The sequence below is a fragment of the Callorhinus ursinus genome, unplaced genomic scaffold (assembly GCF_003265705.2).
Source record: "Callorhinus ursinus isolate GAN/ISIS: 27379988/994484 unplaced genomic scaffold, GSC_fseal_2.0 scaffold4, whole genome shotgun sequence".
Taxonomy (NCBI): domain Eukaryota; kingdom Metazoa; phylum Chordata; class Mammalia; order Carnivora; family Otariidae; genus Callorhinus; species Callorhinus ursinus.
Genome location: NW_027397066.1, coordinates 143,478,877 through 143,504,336, shown reverse-complemented (window position 1 = coordinate 143,504,336; position 25,460 = coordinate 143,478,877). Strand labels below are relative to the sequence as shown.

The 25,460-nt window shown below is 37.0% G+C and overlaps 1 protein-coding gene across 3 annotated transcripts; it reads left to right on the top strand.

Annotated features, from left to right (window-relative positions):
• Positions 1–283: 283 nt before the first annotated feature.
• CBR4 (carbonyl reductase 4) lies at positions 284–22,598 on the top strand. Of its 3 annotated transcripts, none has more exons than XM_073892480.1 (5): positions 284–557; positions 2,616–2,736; positions 3,462–3,598; positions 6,266–6,400; positions 18,737–21,130. In XM_073892480.1, the coding sequence occupies exons 1-5, from the start codon at positions 416–418 to the stop codon at positions 18,811–18,813; spliced, it is 612 nt and encodes a 203-aa protein (XP_073748581.1). In that variant the 5' UTR covers positions 284–415; the 3' UTR covers positions 18,814–21,130. The 3 variants fall into 3 exon arrangements, with proteins under 3 accessions (XP_073748581.1, XP_025730220.1, XP_025730219.1); XM_025874434.2 differs by lacking the exon at positions 18,737–21,130 and adding an exon at positions 21,137–22,598 and having other exon boundaries at positions 285–557; XM_025874435.2 differs by lacking the exons at positions 6,266–6,400; positions 18,737–21,130 and adding an exon at positions 21,137–22,598.
• Positions 22,599–25,460: the final 2,862 nt, after the last annotated feature.

The window sequence follows — 25,460 nt, the reverse complement described above, 5'->3', positions numbered from 1 at the left end:
TCATTTCCTTGAGGACATTTCCCACTGAACAGTGAGCCTACGCCGCTTCCTCTCCCGCGTGAAGACTACAAGTCCCAGCATGCAGCGCAGCCCTTCCAGGCCAGTCCTCGGCCGCCCGGGCTCTTTTACGCCCGCGTCTCCCGTAAGGCGCTGGGCCTGGTAGTCTGTGCGCGCTGACGTCGTTGCGTAGACGTCGTACTCTTCGCGCCTCTTCCCCGCCTACTGGGTGGTGTAAGTGCGGCGGCAGAAGGTTGCCGTGCTTGCTTTCTTTCTCTTTCTCTCTCTCTTTTTTTTTGCGGGGGTTTGCGTTTTTTTTTTTTTTTAGGAGACTGTGGTTTAAAAGCCAGAGAGAATCTGGAAAGGAGCCGCCACTCCTAGCCTTCTTTCCTCCGAGTTTGCGACTCCCCGGGCCAAAATGGACAAAGTCTGTGCTGTTTTCGGAGGCTCCCGGGGCATTGGGAGGGCAGTGGCCCAGTTAATGGCCCCAAAAGGCTACCGACTGGCCATCATCGCCAGAAATCTGGAAATGGCCAAAGCCGCCGCCGGTGAGCTCGGCGGTAGGTACCGAACTGGAGTCGTCCAAGTTGTGTGGCTGCAGTCTTGAAAGCCTGAAGTTTCTTCGTTTGAAAACGAGAGGGTCTGGCATTTACGGCTCTGAGGTTTAGCAATTAAGCTACCCGTGTTTAGGAGCACCCTGTCCTGAGTGTGGACACAGTTTGGGCAGATAACCCCTTAACACCCGGTTCCCCGCAGAGTATCCCCTGCCACGCTGCCTGCCGCCAAGAGCTGAACACTTGGGGTTTTCTTTGAGTCTTAGCAGTCTTGTGAGGCCCCATTAATTAAGCACCCACCCCGGAGGCTAGTGCTAACGATGCTGCGCTGTTTTGTTTTGGTGTCTGGAAGGAGGGAGACACACAACAGTTAATTTTTTATGCAGGGTAAAGGGTTCCCTTGTGCCGCGAGGTCCCGGGGCGCCGCCCGGAGACGGGGCTGGGCGGAAAAGCAGGAAGAGTAGGCGTGTCAGGCTTGAAAGGCTCGCTGTAGTTTTCTTGAGGGCTGTTTTGGCCCCTGTGCGAATGCACAAAGCCGTGTTTCATAGACAAACTCTTTTGAGTACCAGCCGGTTTTGAGATACTCTTGTTTTGGCTCTCCTACATCCATTACCACTTAATAGGTTATTAAATTGTTTTGGTGGCTTCTACAAATGGAGAATTGAGATTTTCACATTCCTTTTTACTGCACTTAAAATCCATTTTTTTGTTTATTAATAATGGATTAGTAATTGTTTTGCATTATTTTGCAAATTTAAGTCCCTTGATGGTAGGGAGAATTAGGATGAACGAAAAATGCCGAGACGCGGCAGTTTAGTTCCTGAAAGGCACAAATGCACTTCATTATGGGGGAGGAATTGGGAAGAGGCTGGGGATGCATTTGGAGGCTGTATCCTTTAACGTTACTTATTGGTTCACTCTAATTGTGCACATGGGTTGGGAAAATATTAGACTCTGTTTAGAGAGAAACGAGTTACAGAGCAGGGAGAATTTTAGTGACTGCTTCTTCCTGCTCCTATTCACTTCGATTATGTTACTGTCACAAAGGAGTGAGAAAGTGATTTTCCTTATGGGGGTCATCCCTAGCCATTAGTGTTTGCTGGAGTAGATTGAAACTTTTGGTTGAGCTTCGAGGGTTATTGTGAACCCAACAAGTTTTCAGATGAAAGCTGACATTGGGTCACAGAGGAGTCTTCTGGGCCTTTTGCTTCCTTGAATTATGTGTTCCATAAGCAATTGGTTTTGACCTACAAAGTGTGACTTCCCAGAAAGCTTACTGCTTCCAAAGTAATGAGGGTGTAATTTTAGTGTTAACTACTAGGTGAGGTCTGCCAGAAAATAAGCAATTGTTTAGTTTTCAAAAAAAATCTACATTTAGAGTATTAAAATGATATATTACTGAATGGAAAATGCTTTTTTTGACGTGTATTCGTTTGGTATTTAAACATCTTTAAAAAGTGGGCATTTTAAAAAGGGGAAGTAACAGTTTTTAGTAAAAAGTTTTTTGTGTGTGTTTTTTAGTTTTGGTATTTTTTCTTTTTATAGCTTCCTGCTTTGTAATGGTCAGGCTTGAGTAATAGTTATTGTAATATATGTGCCATAGTTAAAAAAAAAAAAGTACAAGATCCTTAGGGTTTATTCTCAGGACTAGGAAACCAATTTAACAAAAACCTAACAGAATTAGACATAAATTTCAAAAAAAATATAAAACCCAGAACACTGTTGAATTCAGTAGCATGGGGTCACCGTCAAAACCAGAAATGTTAGATGAATCTTACAAAGCCTTATGAACACAAAAAGGCCTTCCTCCCATTTTTTCTTGATTAAAAAAAGTTTTAAGATTTAATTCTGTAGTATTACTTTACTTCTTACTCCCCATCCACCCCCATCTCAGTTTTATTGGACTGAACTTGAGAGCAGGAATCCGTGACATAATTATCTTTTATCTCTAGGTTCCAGTAATCACAGGCTTAGCTCATAGTAGATGCTTAACAAATGTGTATTGAATAATTTTTAAATTGAAGTTATAATTTATAAGTAATGCTAATTAACTTTGTTGTATAGGAGATCATTTAGCATTTAGCTGTGATGTTGCCAAAGAGCGTGATGTTCAAAATACATTTGAAGAGATGGAAAAAAATTTAGGTCGAGTTAATTTCTTGGTAAACGCAGCTGGAATTAACAGGTTGGTCATATATTTAAGTACATTTCCTGTTTTTTTTTCTAATGTATTTTTGATTGGTATGAGTAAATATATTAACGTGCTGTACCTCTAATTGGAAGAAAATATGTATTTTAAAAACATGTATTTTAAAATTTGATCTATCTATACATTCTTTTATATTGAGATATCAGTAAGGGTACAGTTCGATCAATTTTAACATTGCAGTACACCCATATTGAGCTATAGAACTTTTCTAGCACTCCAGAAGGCTCTCTTCAGTTTCTTCCCAGTGAATACTACCTTATAGGTAACCACTATTCTGACTTCTGTCACCATTGTATAAGTTCATGAACTTAATGGTATTAGAGTAGGTATTCTTGTCTTTTTAAAAGATGAATTTAGGATAATATTTAGAATAGTATATTTTCTTGCTAAACAGGGCTTACTGTATAATGGCAGTTGCTCAGTTCATTCAAGCTATTTTGGCTGCATGGCATTACTTTTAGCAGTTAGGAATATTTGCCCCTGAACCCTGCTTCTGGGTATATCTGTTCTGGTTTATCAGTTATTTTAATGCCCCTCAAATCAAGTTTAAAATGGGACTCTCTAGGTATTCTAGCTCACCTATATTCCTAATCTTCTATTTTCAGTTAAAATGTTATATATTTCTTGACTTTTTGAATTTGTTTTTATCCCATTTTTTATTTATATGCTACTGTTTTTTGTTTTGTTTTGTTTTTTTGTAGGGATAGCCTTTTAGTAAGAACAAAAACTGAAGATATGATATCTCAGCTTCATACTAACCTCTTGGGTTCCATGCTGACTTGTAAAGTTGCCTTGAAGACTATGATTCAACAGCAGAGAGGGTCTATTGTTAATGTAGGTGAGTCTTCACCTGTGAAATTAGACTTATAGTGCCATAAAAATATTTAGTTGACTAATTTAGAGTTTGTTCATGTGTGAAACAAATGAAATGGGCCTTTTTACTATATGGAAAAACGACTTGATTAACCAATTACTGGGTAAAATAGGAATCACAAATTCACATCTCTCTAGTGGTCAAGCAGATGTTAATTGAATGATACCATCAGGTATTAAAAAAATTTGATATATGACAAATGATGCCTAGCTTTGGTATCCAGAAGCCATGTGGAGTGGCAGCCACCACTTGGATCCAGTGGATTGCTGCTGTGCACAGATCTGGTCTCCATTTTGCCAGCCATTTGACATTTTAAGAGAAATTGGACATCCTGATTTGCATGTGAAACCTGATATTTAAAATACGGATAAGGGGGTACCTGGGTGGCTGAGTCGTTAGGTGTCTGCCTTCAGCTCAGGTCATGATCCCAGGGTCCTGGGATCGAGCCCCACATTGGGCTCCCTGCTTGGTGGGAAGCCTGCTTCTCCCTCTCCCAGTCCCCCTGCTTGTGTTCCCTCTCTCGCTGTGTCTCTCTCTGTCAAATAAATAAATAAAATCTTAAAAAATATGGATAAGGAATTGAAAAATTTTTGGTGGAGACTAAAAAATGATCTCTACAGCTGTTGCATGTGTCTCTAATAAATCTAGTACAGAGGTTTAGGAGGAAATTTTCTTAAGGGAATAATCTTTTCAATTTTTTAGAATGAATGTAAGTAACCCCTAGTCTTCAGTTCATCTGACTCATGGGGCAGATAAACCATGTGGTATGTGCTTATAGACGTTAAAATGCAAAATGACTTACAATTCTATTTCAATTTGGTAATTTGAAAATAGCATATCATCTGTCTTTTAATTTTAAATGGTAATATCTTAAAAAGCCACACAAGGGGAATGCTGCTCTGTTAAATGACCCTGTTTTTTTTTTTTTGGACCCTGTTGTTTTTAATATAGGAAATGGCTTTCCAAGCCAAAATGTAGGGTTTTTCTCTTCTGAAAATGACAAAAGAATACTGTGCTAATAAGAATTAGAACATTTTTGACATTTACTCTTAAAAATGTAAGAAATGAGTTTTCTTAAAAAAAGATTAGTAAATGATTAAAAAGTAAAAGATTAGGGGCACCTGGGTGGCTCAGTCATTAAGCGTCTGCTTTTGGCTCAGGTCACGATCCCAGGGTCTTGGGATCGCCCCGCATCAGGCTCCCTGCTCCACGGGAAGCCTGCTTCTCCCTCTCCCACACCTGCTGCTTGTGTTTCTGGTCTCACTAACTCTTTCTCTGTCAAATAAATAAATAAAATCTTAAAAAAAAAAAAGTAAAAGATTAGTCGACCTTTGCCTTCTAACACAGCCAGGTAATGATTTTGGATTCTCAGAAGCTGGTATACTGGCCTCTGTAGACCACCCGATAATGTGGGTATATTTGTTTAACTCTAAAATATCCCCTTTTTAGATATATTTAAAAACCCACGTCAGTCCTTTGTGTACATGCAAAGCTTTTAGAATTGTGCTAAAAGTAAATAAAAATAAAAATCAGAGAATCTTTTTACAGAAAGGATTACTTTAAACTGCTAGAAAGTTCATTGATTATTTCAGAAGTTAACAGTTATTGACTAGATGGACAATAGTGTGTGGCATGAACTAAAGCTTCCTATTTGGCCTTCCATGCCCATATTTTTCTTTCTTTTTTGTGTCTCTCTGGATTTCTTTCTCCCTGATACCCTTTTTTTGTCTATCTGCGTTTCCTCTGTCTGATGTTTCTTTTCTCTCTCTCTGCTTCACAGTTCTCTTCCTCTGTCATTCACTGGCATTTCATATATAAGGCAGATATTTTAATATTGGACTTGTTGATTATAATATAAAAAGTGTTTGGGATGTTTTCCTAAAATAAAATTACTTTTTCAAAGGTTTTGTGAAGTTCTTGATTAATTTTTATATCATAAGTACAGATCACTGGTGCAGAAAATCACTTCCCCATGTCCGTTTTGCAAGAATTTGTTTGCATACAGTTGATATTTGAATTAGAAATTATTCTTTCATATTCATATAAATGAGACCACCCAAGAATCTTTAGTGGTCAAAACAAGTTATGATACATCATTGAAGGTAACTAAATTGCAGTTTTACAAAAAGTTTATAATTGAACCTTTGTTAATTTTGACTGATGGTAGTTCAAATTTAGTGAGATTTGTCTTCAGATGAACTATTTTTTTAGGTGGAAATAAATACCTCCTCATTTCTGTGTTGTAGAACCATAAAATTAATCAGCGTTTATCTGACTTTTTCTGGTTTTAATCTCTTCCTACTGGAAGACTTTATAAATACTATAGGACTTTAACTATGTCTGACAAACTCAGAGATGAGAGTGGGTTTCTTTCATTTAATGGATCAGTTCTCAAGCCCCTGCCTGACATTTGAGGTTTTACATAAGCTTCTTTCAGAACCTGTTTTCTGTTTGTTTCTGGAGCAGACTCAGACCCTAAGTCTTACTACTGAAATGATAAGGGTTAGAATTCCCAATTTTAGTAAAGAACAAGGTAAAATGGTTTGTGCCTTGTTTGTTTACTGTAAATTATCTAAATATTCAAATAACCCATTAGTTGGTTTGAATTTACTTTTGTTTTATTTTTTCTAGGAAGTATTATTGGTTTAAAAGGCAATTCTGGCCAGTCTGTGTACAGTGCAGGTAAAGGAGGAGTAGTTGGATTTTCACGTGCTCTTGCTAAAGAAGTAGCAAGAAAGAAAATTAGAGTGAATGTAGTCGCACCAGGTCAGTGAAAACTTTCTTTTTTTAAAAATTGGAGTATAGTTGACATACAATATTATGTTGTTTCAGGTGTACAATATAGTGATTGAAAAATTACATATATTATGAAACGTTTACCATGATAGATATAGCTACCATCTGTCACTATATAAAGTTATTACAATATTACTGACTGTATCCCGTATGCTGTATTTTCGATCCCTGCGACTTATTTATGATTGGAAGCTTGTACCTCTTAATCTTCTTCACCTATTTTGCCTATCCCTCCATCCCTCTCCCTTCTGGCAACCATTAGTTCTCTGTATTTATGAGTCTGTTTCTGCTTTTTTTTTTTTTTTTTTAAAAATTTTTTTTTTTTTTTTTCAAAAGGGAGACACAGTGAGAGAGGGAACACAAGCAGGGGGAGTGGGAGGAGGAGAAGCAGGCTTCCCGCTGAGCAGGGAGCCTGATGCGGGACTCGATCCCAGGACAATGGGATCGTGACTTGAGCCGAGGGCAGACGATTAACGACTGAGCCACCCAGGCGCCCTGAGTCGGTTTCTGGTTTTGTTGGTTCGTTTTTAAGATTCCATGTACAAGTGAACTCATGTTATTTGTCTTTTTCACTCTCTTATTTACTTAGCATAATACTTACCACTTAGTGGCAAGAAGATTTCATTCTTTTTTATGGTTGAGTAATATTCCATTGTGTGTATATATCATCTCTATCTATTCATCTATTATGGATGCACATTTAGGTTATTTCCATTTCTTGGCTATTGTAAATAATACTGTGTTAAACATGGGGCATATATTTTATGAATTAGTATTTTTGTTTTCTCTGTACAGATATCTAGAAGTAGAGTTACTGGGTCATATGGTATTTCTATTTTTAATTTATTGAAGATCCTCTGTACTGTTTTCCATAGTGGCTGTGCCAGTTTGCCTTCCCACCAATGGTGCCCAAGGGTTTCCTTTTCTTCACATTCTTGCTAACACTTGTTATTTCTTGTCTTCTTGACTCTAGTCCTTCTGACAGGTGTAAGGTGCTATCTCATTGTCATTTTAATTTGCATTTCCTCAATGATTATTGATGTTGAGTATCTTTTTATGTATCTATTGGCCATCTGTATGTCTTCTTTGGGAAAATACTGATTTCAGGTCTTTTGCCTATTTTTTAATGGGATTATTTGGGTTTTTTGGTGTTGTGTAAGTTCTTTATATATTTTGGATATTAACTCCTTATTGGATATATCGTTTGTAAATATCTTCTCCCATTCAGTAGATTGCCTTTGGTTTTGTTTTTTTTTTTCCTCGTGCAGAAGCTTTTTAGTTTGAAGTAATCCTAATAGTTTTTCTTTTTGCTTTTGTTTTCCTTGCCTGAGGAGGTAGATTCAGAAATATATTTCTAAGACTAATGTCCAAGATATTATTGTCTGTGTTTTCTTTTAAGAGTTTTATGGTTTCAGAATACACATGTACATCTTTAATCCATTTTTAGTTTATTTTTATGTATGATGTAAGAAAGCAGGCCAGTTTCATTCTTTTGCTGTCCAGTTTTCTTAACATGATTTATTGGAGAGACTGTCTTTTCTTCATTGTATATTCTTGTCACCTTTGTCATAGATTAATTGACCATGTAAGAGTGGATTTATTTCTGGGCTCTCCATTCTGTTCCATTGATATATATGTCTGTTTTTGTGCCAGTACCATACTGCTTTGATTACTGTAGCTTTATGATAGAGTGTGAAATCTGGCATTGTGATACCTCCAGCTTCGTTCTTCTTTCTCAAGATTGTCTTGGCTAGGGGTGCCTGGCCTGGCTCAGCTGGTAGAGTGTGTGACTCTTGATCGTGGGGTCATGAGTTCAGGCCCCACATTGGGTGCAGAGATTACTTAAATAATTGATAGATAGATAGATAGATAGATAGTTTTGGCTATTTGGGGTCTTTTGTGAGACCATATAAATTTTAGGATTTTTTGTTTCAGTTCTGTGAAAAATTACTATTTAGTATTTTGATAGGGATTACTGTGGATAGTGTGGATATTTTAACAGTTCTTCTAATCCACAGCATGGAATATCTTTCCATTTTTTGTGTCATCTTCAGTTTCTTCATCAGTGTCTTACAGGGTTCAGAGTATAGGTCTTTCATCTCCTTGGTTAAGTTTATTCCTAAGTATTTTATCCTTTTTGGTGTAATTGTAAATGGGATTGTTTTTTCATTTTTCTTTCTTCTAGTTCATTATTAGTCTCTTGAAATGCAACAGATTTCTATATTCATATCCTGCAACTTTACTGAATTCATTTATTACTGCTAGTAGGTTTTTGGTGGACTCTTTAGGGTGATACATATATGTATGTGTGTGTGTATGTATACGTGTGTGTATATATGGTATGTCATTTGCAAATAGTGACAGTTTTACTTTTTTCTTTTTAAATATTAATGTACTCCTATGGCTTTGTACAATAATAGCAGAGATTGTTCCTGTGTTTGTAAGTACATCAGCATCATCAGGCATTTCTGAGTATCAGAATAGGAACATGGAATTTTCACTGTTACTAAATTCTTGAGTAGTGAAATATGTGAGGGCATGACTATGTCTTGACAGGACTTGAGTGGCTACACCTGTCTACACTGCCAGTCTCTGCACTACCCTCAAGGAGGAGGCCAAGAGTAATACCAGGCTGTTTTGCTTGCATAAACCACATTGCATTTTTTATTTTTTTATTTTAGAGAGATGGGGAGTGAGGGAGAGAGAGAATCTTAAGCAGGCTTCACACCCAATGTGGAGCCTGATGTGGGGCTTGATCTCATGACCCTGAGATCATGACCTGTGCCAAAATCAAGTTAACCAACTGAGCCAGCCAGGGGCCCCCACATTGCATTTTCTAGTAAATGATTACTCTCAAACTGAAACCACAAGAGAAACTTCTCATTTAAATATCAGTTATAAATTAATAACTCTTAAAAGTTGAATGTAAGAATTTCAAATTAGGTTGGAGGGTTGGATATTGGTAACATATCCACTAGTTGAACTCCAAATTGTATACTTCTGGAGAACTATTTCCATTTTAAGTGTCCTTCTCTCTTCTTGGAATGTTCCATTGATTTATTGCTCACTGGGATACATTTGCTAATTAATTTAGACTTTGTCAGTGTCAAAGCAGAGTTTTCAAAGTAATGCATATATTATATAAATATATTTATCTTATGGAAACAATACTTCTCTATATTTAAAATATTTGAATAGGCCTATAATATAGTATGCTTTTAATAACAGTATAGACCAGAGGAAATGATCAAACAAGGCTGCATATGTGATGTCATATTTGCACATTTCACCAACCAGTCATGTACAATAACTGACATACTGATTTCTCTAGAAAGTCGGTATTTAGAAAAAGAATTGCCAGGGGTCACATGTTTGTTTTCAAAATAGACAAGATGCCTTTCTCTGGACCTTATTGTACCCTAGAGAGCTATCCAGGATTCATGTTAGAATTTCAACACAAAGAAAAATTTGAAGGATAAAATTTCACAGACTCAGGAGGAAGAAACACCTTTTTCGAAATCAGTCTATGAAGTAGCAATATTTTAACAGTGATTTTATCTGTAGTTGTCTCTTTAACGAATGGATGGGTGCTTTGACGCTCATTGTGTGATGGCATGGGAGGAAGAAAGTGGAGGACGTGATAACAGAAATAAGACTGAATACTCTGACACCAGAAAGTACTATTATATATGCATGAAGCACTGCTTAGAGAAACTAAGGTTTCTAAAACCAGACATATGTTGGAGTGGCCAATGATGAAGATGACTGTTTAATAGATGTGGCTGTTTAATAATTTTTAATAATTTAATAATTTTCAAAATAGTAACAAAGTCACAGTCGGAAGCTTATAGTAGAGCTAGCTTCCTGGAGGAAATCTGTGAGGAACACTTCTTGTTAAAGATGTAGGAAAAACCAAGCTAGTAGAGATGCAATTCACTTGTAGTACAAAGCAAATTTGATTTGAGCTAAGTGCACAGAAATCAGAGACTTCTCAAGAAGACAAGTAGGATATTATTGTGCACGTGTCCTTTTATTGTGCTTACTTTGGGCATTCCTCGTGGCTTGAAAACACTGATGGATTAAATGGGATGCAAAACCAATGAACTTGGTCTGTCAGTTATAGATAATTGGAAAATATTAAAACAATGATTGGAATTACAGTGTAGCTTGCTAAAGGCTAAAGAAATTTTCCAATTCTTATGCTAAGGCTTTTAAAGTAAATTCAAATATACAACTTACAGCTGGTTTGTTGGTCTTCAAATTAATTGCCTTGGGGCACCTGGGTGACTCAGTCGGTTAAGCGACTGCCTTCAGTTTGGGTCATGATCTCAGGGTCCTGGGATTGATTCCCACATCGGGCTCCCTGCTCGGCGGGAGGCCTGCTTCTCCCTCTCCCACTCCCCCTGCTTATGTTCCCTCTCTCGCTCTCTCTCTCTCTCTCTGTCAAATAAATAAAATCTTTAAAAAACAAAAAACAAAAATCCCCAAATTAATTGCCTTAAATTTTAAACAAGTTCTGTTCCACTCAGTTGTTGTTTGTACTCATGAACACAAAGCATTCTACAAGTCACTAACTCTTAGAATTTCCTTCTTCAACTTACGTTTTCACAGTGTGCTAAGTAATCTGTAGGACAGAGGAAAATAGGATGAAGTGTGAGTGTGTTGATATAATCTTCAAGACAGTTATAAAACCAACTTCCACTTAGACCAAAATAAGAATACAGAATTATAAGGGAAAACTTTTGCCAAAGCTTGTCTTGAAAAGGTTGTTGCTCAGTTTGAGAAAGGGGCCATGTTTTATTTTTTATTTTCTTTTTAAATGTTTTTTAAATTAATTTATTTATATAGAGAGAGTGAGCGTGCGCAGAGGGAGGAGTAGGAGAGGAAGAGAACCAGACTGCCCGCTGACTGTGGAGTCTGATGTGGGGCTCAATCTCATGACCGTGAGATCATGACCTAAGCTGAAATCAAGAGTTGGATGTTTAACTGACTGAGCCACCTAGGCGAGAAAGGGGCCATGTTTTAGATGCTTCTCTGTTATGATCTACAAATGTTATGGGACCTCCTAGAAGTGACTGAAATAGTACAGCATATAGGCGTCTATCAGAAGACTCAGTGCTATGCAGTGTGTTTAGTTCACAGGATATAAAAGCAGTTAAAATTTCTTTAAAATACCTACATAAAAACATATTAAGTTTTCCTCATGAAATGCAAAATATTCATAACTGTACATCATTCTTCAGCCAAAATAGGGCCAGAAATGTCAAATGTGCAAGTATTAATTGCAGTGACTTTCAGATTAGTTAGAAACCTTATCCATGTGACATTCCAAAGTATACAGATCAGTTAAACATGTATAAAATTAGTACTAATCCAGTTAGAAATACAAAATGAAATGTATGCTGCCTCAAGTATCTGGGATTCCACAGATTTACAAGCAGACCATGTGACAAAGTAGATTCTAGTTTTAAGAAAACATAGTTCAATATTTAAAAAATCTCAAGAAGTCCCACAATAACATCAAAAATCATTTATCTGGAAATTAGAGTTCTTTGTGATTCATCAGTTCAGCAGAATGTAGGTAGTATAAACAAAAGTTTAACTTATCAAAGACATGAGATCATGGCATTATAAAAAGTAGAAACTGTCTTTGGACCAAATGGATATTAAAAAAAAAAACCAAAAACATACACAAAACCTGGACTAGTTAAGAGGGTGATAAAAATGTGCTAAAACTCATATCTATAGTATCACTCTTTGGTGTGATAAAAATTTGGGTTAGGTATTTACTTGACTTTTGAATGAAATTGTTTTCATATACCTCTGCCAGTTAGCCGTGGAATCTTTGTCCTACTTTACTGTAGGTATTGAAGAATTGATTATCTCTACAGAAAAGACCTTTTGGTTCATTGGTTATTTGTAAGAGTAGGCTGGCGTAGACCTATGCCACCTTTCCATTTCAAGTCACTGATGGTTCCAGCTTGCGTGCTGGGATTGGTTTGTTGGTTGGTTGGTTGGTTTATTTGAAAGAGAGAGCACCGGCAGGGGGAGAGAGAGAGGAGACTCCCTACTGAGCGGGGAGCCCGATGTGGGGCTTGATCCCAGGACCCTGGGATCATGACCTGAGCTGCAGGTAGACGCTTAACCGACTAAGCCACCCAGGCACGCCTGGGATTGGTCTTTTATTTGGCAGTGATGCTAAACTAGCAGGGATTAGGGAAATGTCAAAATGTCCTGATAACTTTTGTGCTCTGTTATGTGTCTTCATCTCAGTTAATTGTTCAGTCACAGAGACTGGCTAAATTCAAGCATTCCAAATCCATGAACACTTGATAAATGACTCTGGTTTAGATAAAACCATTTTAGAGAGAAAAAAAAAAAAAAGAAAAAATAATCCAAAACTTGTACTGTCCTTTTGACAGTGCTTTCTGTTTGTGTATGCTTATGCAACCTGACTGATTTTAATGTTACCCTAGTTTAGCCATATATAGAATAGATTATTTGTGATTTGGGGCTTTATGTATTTGCTTCCCTCTGTTAAGGGATTGCAGTAGTGTGGGTGATGAAGAGTTAATTCTAGTTCATGATTTAAAAGCTAGATGATTTAAGGGTAATGCACATGTTTCTAACTCATAATAACTCAGCAGATTTTCTGGACTCTCTCCTATATGCAAGGGTTCCAAAATTATAAAAAATGCATAAGATATTCTGCTACAAGGAGCTAAATGCAGTGAGAAAGACATATAAAATAATTACAATGCTGTATGATGGATGTAAAGTAGAGGAACATATATGATGTTATGGAAACACTGAAGAAGGAATGTTTAATTTTGTCAGAGTGAATCAGTTGTCAAGGCAACAGGCTAAATAGTGGGGAATCCAGTTTGTATACAAAGGGAAGTTTTAGGAGTGTTAATGGAAGTGTGGTTGTATAGCCTTTCTTAAAGATCTTACTTTCCAGTACAATTTGTATTACAGGAAAAAACCTATTGCTAAAAATGTAGTCGTTTCATAGGGTGACCTTTATTATTGGCCATATATATTTAGCAGGATTCATAGTATGAATATGCTTTATTGGTCAGAAGCAAAGTGCAGGTTGAAGTAGAAGAATTAATTGATTGTATGGATTATTTATTTTTGGTAGTAATTTCAAACAGTTTCGTCACCAGATCTTTTAATTAGAACCGACAAGCCTCAGAATTAACGTTTCTTCTTATGTCAGTTTTCCTGGTCACCTTCAAATGGAGTTTCCAGTTAAGGAAAACAGTTAAGCAAATCATAACAGGAAAATCAAGAAATGGGGAAAATAAATTAGGCTATTATTCACTGCCTAATGTTACTGACTTTTTAAAGATCAATTAGTTACTAAGCTTTAGTATTCAAATATAAAATAAATTTTGCATCATGGATAAATTTTACTGATTAGGAAATACTGAATATGAGAAACAGAATATTTGATAAATTGAAACTGTAGCGGTGCTTGGGTGGCTCAGTCGGTTAAGCATCTGCCTTTGGCTCAGGTCATGATCCCAGGCCGAGCCCCACATCGGGCTCCCTGCTTAGCGGGGAGTCTGCTTTTCCCTCTCCCTCTGCCCCTACCCCTGGTCCTTCTCTCTCTCTTTCTCATTCAAATAAATAAATAAATAAATAAATAATACAATAACCTTTAAGAAATTGAAACTATAATGGATACATTACTTTAAAAAAATGTGTTCCCAATAGATAGTTCAAACACAGTACTAAATTCAGAAGTACAAAAAGGCATAGATTGAAAAGTGAGTCTTCTCTCCCTTAATCATCTACTTTCTTTACTCCAGAGCAATTACTGTTAATTAGTGTCTTTGGTATTTCATATACAAGCCAATAAAATGTGTGTGTGTATGCATATAATATATAAATATACATCTGTGTTTATTTATATGAATGTATAAATGTATATGTAAAAAGAAAAGTATCATACTATTCAGTGTTCTGTATCTTTATTCATAATACAGTTTTTGGAGTTGATTCCATATTATTCCACATAGAACTACTTTACTTTTTAAAATAACAGCTTTATGGAAATACAACTCACATATCATACAATTCACCCATTTAAAGTATACAATTCAGTAGTTTTAGTATAGTTACAGAATTGTTCTATCATCACCACAATACATTTTAGAACATTTTCATCATCCCAAAAGAAACCTGTAGCCTTTAGCATTCACTCTCCATTTCCCTCCAATCTCCCCAGCTTCTGGCAACCACTAACCTACTTTGTGTCTCTGTAGATTCCCCTATTCTGGGACAGTTCATATAAACCAAGTCAGACAATATGTGGTCTTATGTGACTGCTGCGTTCCTTTTCATGGCTGAATGAAAAGACAGTAATGTCTGTACCATAGTGGATTTAATAACTGTTGCCTCTTGATGGGCAGTTAGATTGCTTCTGATCTTTTGCCATTACAATTAATAATGCAGTGACAATACTTGTATGTAATTTATTTTGTATATGTATGAGTATAATGAATGTAATTCTGGGAACAAAACTGCCAAGACTCAAAGGGAATATGCATTTTAAATTTTGACAAATAGTACAGCATTGCATTTATTTCTGTAGGGTACCTTAGTATCCACATCCCCCACCCCCCTTTCTTAAGTTGAGCTTTTATGTTTACTACTTGGAGAAAATCTTGTTGATAAATGTTTGCATAAGCTTGGCAGCTACTCAAAACAGGTATTATTCTAGGTCCTTTTATGTGCTATTTGGTATGGAGTTGATTTTTCACACTGCTTCCCTGTACACTTTTACTAACACAATATTAAGATATATGAATTTGTTCTGGTTAAAATTTTGGTCTAGTTTTTGGCAACAGCCTGTTCTCCTTTAAAAAAAAATGTCTGGGTTATTTCAGTTCTTTCTGTATACCAGAGAATCAAAACCTGAGCCAGCAGATGTATCAAATAATATACATCCTATAAATGTTAATATTGGTGATAGGCTAAAATCCTGGTGTCTTATTTAATAATTTTATTTTTTTAAAGATTTTATTTATTTGAGAGAGAGAGAATGAGAGATAGAGAGCACGAGAGGGAAGAGGGTCAGAGGGAGAAGCAGACTCCCTGCTGAGCAGGGAGCCCGATGTGGGACTCGATCCCAGGACTCCAGGATCATGACCTGAGCTGAAGGCAGTCGCTTAACCAACTGAGCCACTCGGGCGCCCCTGGTGTCTTATTTAAATATATGGTCTATGTTGTATATAAAAGCTTTCAAAACTAAAATAGTGATCAATTAATATGGAAGTGAAATGCTATTTATATAGCTAGCCAAAAAAAAATGGGTAAAAGAAATACATTTTCTTTAGAATTTATCAAATATAAATTCTTATTAAATAACCATGTACTTTTATGTGGAAGAGTATATCTGTACCTTTTAATTTATTATTATTATTATTATTATTATTTTTAGGGAGGGAAGTAGTAGGGGTGGGGCAGAGGGAAAGGGAGAGAGAGAATCTTAAGCAGGCTTCACACCCACCGCAGAGCCCGACACAGGGCTTGATCATGACCTGAGCCAAAACCAAGAGGCGGGCACTTAACTGATTGAGCCGTCCAGGTGCTCCTATTGTACCTTTTTAAAAAAGATATACTGAGTGTGTTGTCATGTATGTGGAACTAAAGTAGAAGTATCCTTGTTTTAAGTTGAGTGCATGTCATTTCAGTTATTTATTTGTTGGTTTAAGGTTAAGGTTTGTTTCCAGTTGGAAACCTCTAATTGTCCAAGTGATCAATAACATCATTTGTTGGACAGTGGCACCTACTGGTAGTTTATAATTTTCATAGCCCAGCTTGAAAGGCATTGTAAATACATACATAATGAAGTGAGTAGGAGAGCAAAATTTCCAGAACTTTATAAATAAAGTGACAAAATGATATGGAAGAGAGTCCTATTAGGCCAAGGAGAGAGCACAAACTGGAGAGCAATACAAGCACAAAAATGAGTATGTGAAATGTTTAAGGACTGCTAAAATCTCTGCTCAGGTCCTATGATATCTGATAGAGAATCCAATAGGCTGTTTATATGCAGTGACCTGGGTTGCCAATATATTTATAAATGGGGATCACATGGTTTATGAGCTATAGCATAAAATGACGTTGAAATTTGGTAGGCCCTGGAGTCATTCGAGATTAGCTTCACATTTTTTATCTGATTTCTGATAAATTTGGTAAAGATTCACATGAGTTTTTTGGGTGCCTGGGTGGCTCAATTGGTTAAGCGACTGCCTTCGGCTCAGGTCATGATCCTGGAGTCCCGGAATCGAGTCCCACATCAGGCTCCCTGCTCAGCAGGAAGTCTGCTTCTCCCTCTGACCCTCTTCCCTCTCGTGCTCTCTATCTCTCATTCTCTCTCTCTCAAATAAATAAAATCTTTAAAAAAAAAGATTCACATGAGTTTCTAAAAGCTGCAGATAGATTTTTAGGGCAGTAAATTTATTCTGTATGATACTGTAATGGTGGATATGTTACATTTTATGTTTGTCAAAACATAGAACTATACCAGCCAAAGGGTGAATGCTAAGGTAAACTATGGACTTTACTTAATAACGTATCAATATTGGACCATCAAATGTACCACCCTAAGGCAAGCTATAAATAATTGGGTAAAATAGGGGTAATGTGATAAGGGAGTATATGGGAACCCCCTCTATTTTATGCTCAGTTTTTCTGTAAACCTAAAACCACTAAAAATAAGTCTATTAATTAAAAAAAAAAAAAGCTGCTGATAATGTTGAGACCCAAGCTGCTCTTGGGTCTTTGGGTATGTTCTTTTTTTTTTTTTTTTTTAAAGTCAGGACCTGTTTCTTTATTTTATTTTATTTTTTTAAAGATTTTATTTATTTATTTGATAGAGACAGACACAGCGAGAGAGGGAACACAAGCAGGGGGAGTGGGAGAGGGAGAAGCAGGCTCCCCGCCGAGCAGGGAGCCCGATGCGGGGCTCGATCCCAGGACCCTGGGATCATGACCTGAGCCGAGGGCAGACGCTTAACGACTGAGCCACCCAGGCACCCCTCTTTGGGTATGTTCTTGGTCTCTATATCAAACATCATAATCAAAGAAGAAAAGCCAGTATTGGTGAATTAATCCCTTCCTTTCAACTTGGCCTCTGATGCCCACTTCATTTTAGTCTTTCTGTCTAGTGTTCAGGGTTGGCTAGCAGCTATCCCATGAGGATTGTCATTATAATTATCTGTTCATAGACCTGGGGAGAATCTGTGGCAGACTTCCCCTTGTGAAATAACACCCTTATCTTCCAAGCTTGAGCAGTGGAGGGAGAATCTTCAAGTGAGGTGGGTATCTGAACATCATGATTTCATTGCTGGATTCAGATGATACCTCTCCTCAAATTTGACCTAAAATGGACACAGACTATGGCAGGGCTGAATCTACGCTGTAATGTTGAACAAGACCTTATCAAAAGCTTCAAGGTATTAGCCTTTATTCCATGTTTCTGGCTTATTTGGTTGTTCTTTGGAAGAAAATAGTCTGTCCTCATGGCCTATACCTATGTGGCATAAGACTTCTTTCCATCTCAGTGGGATTGTTCTTAAATGTGTCTCACTGTCTAAATCTCTCTTTCTGTCCAAGGTTTGCCTTTCTGTACCTCATGCTCTGTTCTAGACCTGCTTTTTTTTCCAAGGTGGAAATGCCTTCAAATGGCCTCTCCCAGATGTGTGGCCTCTTTGTCTCCAAAAGGACAAACATACCAGGACTGACATCCACCCAAATCTGTTTCTTTCTGCACAGAATGAATAAAAACCTAGATTAGCATCAGTGTTTCCTGAATTGGAGCTATTCTAATTATCCACCCAGCTACCAATGTAGGAACTGAGGGTTCTTTTAGGGGAGCTCACTTTCCTAATCTTCAAGGAAAGTTGTCATTTAATGAGGCATACTTTTCATCTTCGAATCATAGTTTTGTAGAGCTAAAAGACATCTCAGGGCTCCATCATTTTCAATCTACTTCACTTATTTTATGATACAGAAACAGTCATACAGTTTTAGGTAGTACATGACTTTGCTTGGGTCATAGCTTTGATAGTATTAGCAGAGTAGGGAACCAGAATCTAGTTTAATGTGTCCTAATCCAGTGGTCTTTTTATCACAAAATGCTGCTTTTGAGAAAAAGTCCCCAGAACCAAAAAAGCTCACCGGAAGTTGAGCCTGGAATTCGCTAACTCATCGTTACATGGTCTTTCTAGCAAAAACATTTTTACTGTAGTTTTTTTGAATTTTTTTCTAAAAAAGTTTTATTTATTTTAGAGAGAGAGAGAGAGAGAAAGAGCTGGGGGAAGAGCAGAGGAAGAGAGAGAATCTCAAGGAGACTCCCTGCTGAGTGAGGAGTCTGATGCGGGGCTTGATTCCATGACCCCAAGATCAAGACCTGAACTGAAATGAAGAGTTGAACACTCAACTGACTGAGCCACCCAGGCACCCCGAGTTTTTTCCTTTAAGATTAAAACACGTTATTGATTTTCTGCTGAGGGTGTTGAGAGTTAGTGGGGAAATATTTTATGCCAGTTTTGCCAGAATTCAAAACAACCTTAGAATAAAGTAAGTGTATCATGAACTCCTTGAGAAGATAATGTGATCTTTAATGTTACATTCATAATTTTAATTAATTCAGCTTTTTGAATATGTGAGATGAGTTTTTTTTCCCCCCTAATATACTCTGAGGTATTTTTGAAAATAAGTGTGTCCAAAGACATAAAACTTCGGATATCAGGAAGTCCCATGATAGTGCTTTTTAAGGTAATTGGATTGCCTATTGATTATTATGACTCTTCACTGTAGATGAGGTTGCATTTACAGTTCACTTGAAATTCTGCAGAGGCTGGTCATCCAGTGTTGTTATTATCTGCAGCATGTACTTCTCTTTATTCTTGCATTCCTTCTGGCCATCTCATTGTTCTTAAAGATGAAAGGGATTGAAGTGGGGTGGACTTTTTAAGTAAATGTGGTAAGATTTAATGGCAGAGGAGGTCATATTTCACAATGAAACACACAAATAATGTAACATTGTTTTTTTATTCCAGGTCCTCATTTCAGACAATCTGAAGTTAGTACTGTGCATCTTTTTCAATAATTATTTATTTGAATACCAAAATAACATGTAGACAATTTGGAAAATACAGACAAGTACAGAGAAGAAAGTAAAAATCATCACTTGTAGTAATAGTATTTAGTGATAGTCACTGTTAATATTTTGGTGGTTGTTTTAGTCATTTGTGTGTGTGTATATATATATTTTTAATGGGGTTATAATGCATTTGTAACCTTTTTAACATAAATGTACTTCATAGCATCATTTTTAATAGGTGCATATTGTTCTACTGTGTGGCTATACCGTGATTTCTTTAAATAGTTCCCTTTTGAAAGACATTCAGCTTGTTTCTAGTTTTTCCCTAAGAAAGCTGTCCCTGTTGTAGGCTTCATGATAGAAAAATCTATGACATTTCTCATAAGACTTTTAAGAACCTATTTAAATATTTATAAGTGAAACCTAAGGCAAAGAGAAATTAAATAATAACATAGTATTACATAATAAACCAGTGACCTTAGGTTAATTCTTTATAGAGTATTTAGTTCACATTTATCCTGATACTTCAGATGGCAGTGTTTTTAGATTAATTTACAGTTTAAATTACAAATGATTTAATTTTAGTACAAGCCAGTCTGAAAACTGTTCTTTTTTTTTTTGAAAACTTTTCTTGAGGTTGCACATTAATCTTTCACTTCACATGTCTTTTAGTCCATGTATTTTTCATGACCTTAAAATTAAAAAAATCTTTTTTATTTCATGAGGATTATTTGCTCTCTTTAGAAGTTTAAATGAGTAGTGTACAGTATACTGATTTTGTAAGTTGACTATTTTATTGGTAATATGTATTTGTCTCAGACTAATCTCACTAGATTTTCTTAATAAATTTATAGTTTTGGCATATATCTATTATATGAGTCATTTAGAATTGGTTGTTTAATATATTATGTGGTACTTTATACCACAGAACCATATACATTAGAAAATGTTCTCTTTAAGCTTCATTTCATTTACCAATGCCATGTTAAATTTTGAATTTTCAGTATATACTTGCACCAGAATAGGATCATTCCGTAAGATTTTTTTCTTATGAATATTGGGAATACTGGTCTTTCTGATCATCAGCTCTCTTAGCTATAGCAAACAAAACTAATTTTTGTCAGACCTGCCAAATCAGTTCATGTGACCACCTTTCTTCCCTCTAACCCTATTACCCCTCTGCCCCCAATGAAGTGAAAATTACTTCTTTGTGGTAGTTTGTGTATAAGGGTATTCACCAGATGACATTTTATTATATTTAGGGGGACAAGTGAGTGTTTCTTCCATAAACTACAGGTTCCCCAAGGAATGGAATTTTTATTCATGTTTGTATCTACCCACTTAATATTGTGCTAGGAGTTGGGCCAAATATTTGGGAATCAGATGTTTTGGTGTTCAGTAAATGTTCATTGAGTTAAATTGGATAAAAATGTAGACTTGGTTATTTGATTGCTAGCAGAACTCTGTATTTCCTAAACAAGTTGGTTAATCTCAAATTTTCAGGAGCAAATTTATATTTATTTGAAATTGAGCAGATGGCTTAGTGTCTACCCTTTTCAACTAAATAAACATTTCTCTTTTAGGATTTGTTCACACAGATATGACGAAAGACTTGAAAGAAGAACATTTAAAGAAAAATATCCCTCTTGGGAGGTTTGGAGAACCTATTGATGTGGCACATGCGGTTGTGTTTCTTTTAGAATCACCATATATTACAGGGCATGTTCTGGTAGTGGATGGGGGATTACAACTCATGATATAATTTACAGATTATTCAGTTATAATAGTGATTATAATCAAGGGCACACTTTGGCTATTGATTTGACAGTCATACCTACATGGGTGACATTTGCTCATCAGACCTATTGATGCTACAAATACTGATTTTCATCTTTATATGAATATACCTGAAAAGAGCAGTGTGTGACCATTTGTGTTTTCTAAGTGGTATGTACCTTATAGGCTGTAGCAATTTTAGTATATAGACATTTGCAAGTGATATAAACAGACACTATTTTAATTTATATATTTTGTCTCAAAAGTAGCAAAAATTATATGATCTAATTGGCATGAATTATTTTATTCTATCAGTCAAAATTCTCTAGAAGTTAACATTTGGGCCATTGCTAAGAAAGGAGTATTTTAGTTGTCAGTACTTGAGCAGTCCTGCCGGTTAAACATTGTATTCCTTTTCCATATGCCTTAGAAGATCGATTTTTATATAGGTTGAAAAAAATTATCATTTTATTTGGCATGAATTTAGAGTCTGGTTTCTTTGCATTATTCCTGATTAAGCCGCTGGGCAAAATAATTTACAAATGCAAGTGTGGTATACTTGACCCATTCTTTAGAAATTCTCAAAGATGATGAAGATTAAGCCTTAAGGTTTTAATATCTGGAATAGGAATAAGCTGAGTTCTTATCAGCTTGGGAAATAGAAGTAGTTTTTTTGTGTGTGTTTAACCCACAAAACACTCAGTTTAGCAAACTACTTAAAAATAGTATAACAAATAATGACATTTTAAAAATTAAGATTATTTTGTATGAATGAATATAATATGATTTTTACCCTAAAACTTTGGAAATAATTACTAGTGAACAATCATAAATGATAAATAAATATGCAGTAACAATGAGTAAGATGTCTTCGTAAGGAACAGTTAAAGCATTACTTATAAGAGGAAATACCTGCCTGAGAATAGAGGTAAAGACACAAACTGTAAAATATCAGGCAACATTTATTTTGCATTGAACTCTTTTGCATTGAACTCTTGTGGGGAATAATGTGATATTTTACATAATGTGGGGGATAATGTCACTGGATTCATGTTGATTTTTATTATTTATCATTTCAAAATGTTTTAAATGTTTACTGCATTTTAAAAAGTAATCTTTTTACAATTTTATTGGAGCTGAACATTATTTTATGTAAACAGATTTAATTTTATATTGCAAGTCAGTGCAAAGGTGTGAAGAGGATATACTAAATAAATGCAATGTGATAAAGGTAATAAAAAAAGGTAATAAAGTCAGATCTAAATTCTACATCAAGCTTCCTGATTCCTTAAAAATTATTTTAGGGCACCTGGGTGGCTCAGTCGTTAGGCGTCTGTCATCGGCTCAGGTCATGATCCCAGGGTCCTGGGGATCGAGCCCCGCATTGGGCTCCCTGCTCAGCGGGAAGCCTGCTTCTCCCTCTCCCACTCCGCCTGCTTGTTGTTCCTGCTCTTGCTATCTCTTTCTCTGTCAAATAAATAAAATCTTTAAAAAAATTTGTTTTTAAATTTATTTTCAAAATCTTAGAGAAGTCTATTTAAGAAGTGAGAAAGTTATTTAAGTGTGAGTAAAACGAGTATTATTAATCAAACTGTTTACTAAATGCAAGCATGGTAATATATAGGATTTATCAGGCATTAACAGTTCCAGGCACATAAAAGAAATGGAGCAGTTGGGGTGGTTTCAAATGCTGTAGCTGATGCTTTTAAGGTAGGAGAGTCTGTGGAGACAAAGTAGGCCATTTTTCTAATGCTGCCTACCTGCATGCCTTTAGCTACCTGCATTTCTTCATAACATCCTCCTCAGGTTTGAATTTCCTTCTCCAGATACCTCATCTTCTGAAATCATCAGTGAGGGTGATTTGGTGATTAGGAAGAAAGCAATATATTTCACTGAATTAGTGACATTAAGCTACAGATAGGTTTAACCTTTAAGTGTATATATTTATACTTTAAGAAATAAAACCTTTTTAACTGATACACCTCCCTCACCCAGGCCATATCAAAGTAGTAGAATATGGGAAGAGATTTTGAAATAGGTAAATAAGCCTTCACTATTCCACTGCAGGTGAATTCACTTACTCCCACTGACCTGGTAGAATTTGCAATTTAATACTTGAATCCTATTGCTCAAATCAGTTGGCAGCTGTTGTGTATGTTCAGCCATTCAAGAACTTCAGTGATTTCTTAACAACTTGACAAACATACAGTTGACCTTTGAACAACATGGGTTTGAGCTGTGTGGGCCCACTTATATGCGGATATTTTATGGTACAGTATTGAAAATGTATTATGATTTTCTTAATATTTTCTCTAGCTTGATTGTGAGAATACAATATATACAGCTTACAAAAAAATGTGTTCACTGACTGTTTATATTATTGGTAAGGCTTGTAGTCAACAGTAGGCTATTAATGGTTAAGTTCTTGGGCATCAGTTAATAGGTGGATTTTAGACTTATGCAGGTGATCAGTGCCCCTAACCCCCTGCATTGTTCAAGGGTAAACTGTATTCAGATTATTTAATAATTAAGTTTCTTTTATATCTGTTTTATCTTTGTACTACATTGTAAGCTCCTGAGGGTAGAGACCATACTGTGTTCATTCACTTAGCTTATGAACTCAAATATTGGTTGAATACCTGCTAAATATCTGGTACTTTTGATACCCCCACTTTGCCTACTCAACTCTGAGTACACTGGATATACTCCATAAGTACACTGATAAACCACTATGATTTTCTGATTCAAGATCATCAGTCCATTACTATGTGCTGTAGTTGGTGATAGTGAGATATATCTGTTCTGATTCTCAGTATGTATCCTGGAATATTGTTTTTTGATCAAATCCCTATGATTTAATCTTTTTGGTAATTTATCTTTTTTGGTCATTTATCTCTAATTTTGATGCTTTCAATTTAAAACTGAATTTGCAATCCTAAGCCAATCAACTGTTTTGTCTTAGGCAGTTACCTTAGTTCGAGTAATTACCAGAAATTTAACTTAGAATTCTTGGGCTAGGGGCGGAGCAAGATGGAGTAGGAGACCTGGATTTCGTCTGGTCTCAGGAATTCAGCTGGATAGGGATCAAACCATTCTGAACACCTACGAACTCAACAGGAGATCGAAGAAAAGAATAGCAACAGCTCTCTGAACAGAAAAGCGACCACTTTCTGGAAGGTAGGACGTGCGGAGAAGTGAATCCGAGGCGCTATTCAGGAGGATAGAGGGCAGGGGAGGGGGCCTCCGTCCGCCGCTTCTGGCAAGTGATAGAGCCTCGGAGCACAAAATCGGAACTTTTAGAAGTCGGCTCCACTGAGGGACGTCACTCCAGTGGCTAAGCTGGGGGTGGAACCCTCACAGGACAGTGTGGTCTCAGGACCCTCGGGGTCACAGAAAGACTGGGGGTGCCTGAGTGTGGCAGAGCTCCCGGGTATCAGAGCGGAGAAGCCGGCTGCAGAGACGGAGCCAAGGCGCGGGCTCTCAGCTTGGGGTTGCCATAAACCGTGATCTGCGGCACAGTCGGGCCACTGCTCCTCCAGCAGGGTCCCAACAAGCGGCAGATCTGGGGAGATTCCCCTTCCTCCTTCAGGAGGAGCAGCGCGCAAGCACACCGCAGGGAACTGCTAGGTTTGGAGACTCCACACGGGGTTGGGTGCTAGGGAGAAACGCTGGGTCACAGACCGGGTGAGCACGGAGTGCGGCTGGAGACCGGGGAGATGGGAGTGACTGACTGCTTTTCTCTAGGGGTGCACTGAGGAGTGGGGCCCCGAGTTCTCGGCTCCTCCGGGCGGAGATTGGGACGCCGCCATTTTCACTCTCATCCTCCAAAGCTGTACGGACAGCTTGTAGGGAACAAAAGCTCCCGAAAGCAAACCCGAGCAGATTACTTAGCCCGGGCTGGCAAGGGCGGGGCAATTCCGCCTCCAGCAAAGACATTTGAAAACCATGGCAACAGGCCCCTCCCCCAGAAGATCAGCACGAACAACCCGCCAAGACCAAGTTTACCGACCAATGAGAACGGGAGAACTCCAGCGCTAGGGGAATACTGCACATAGAATTCATGGCTTTTTTACCATGATTCATTAGTCTTTCAAAGTTAATTTTTTTTAACTTTTTTTTTGAATTTTTCTT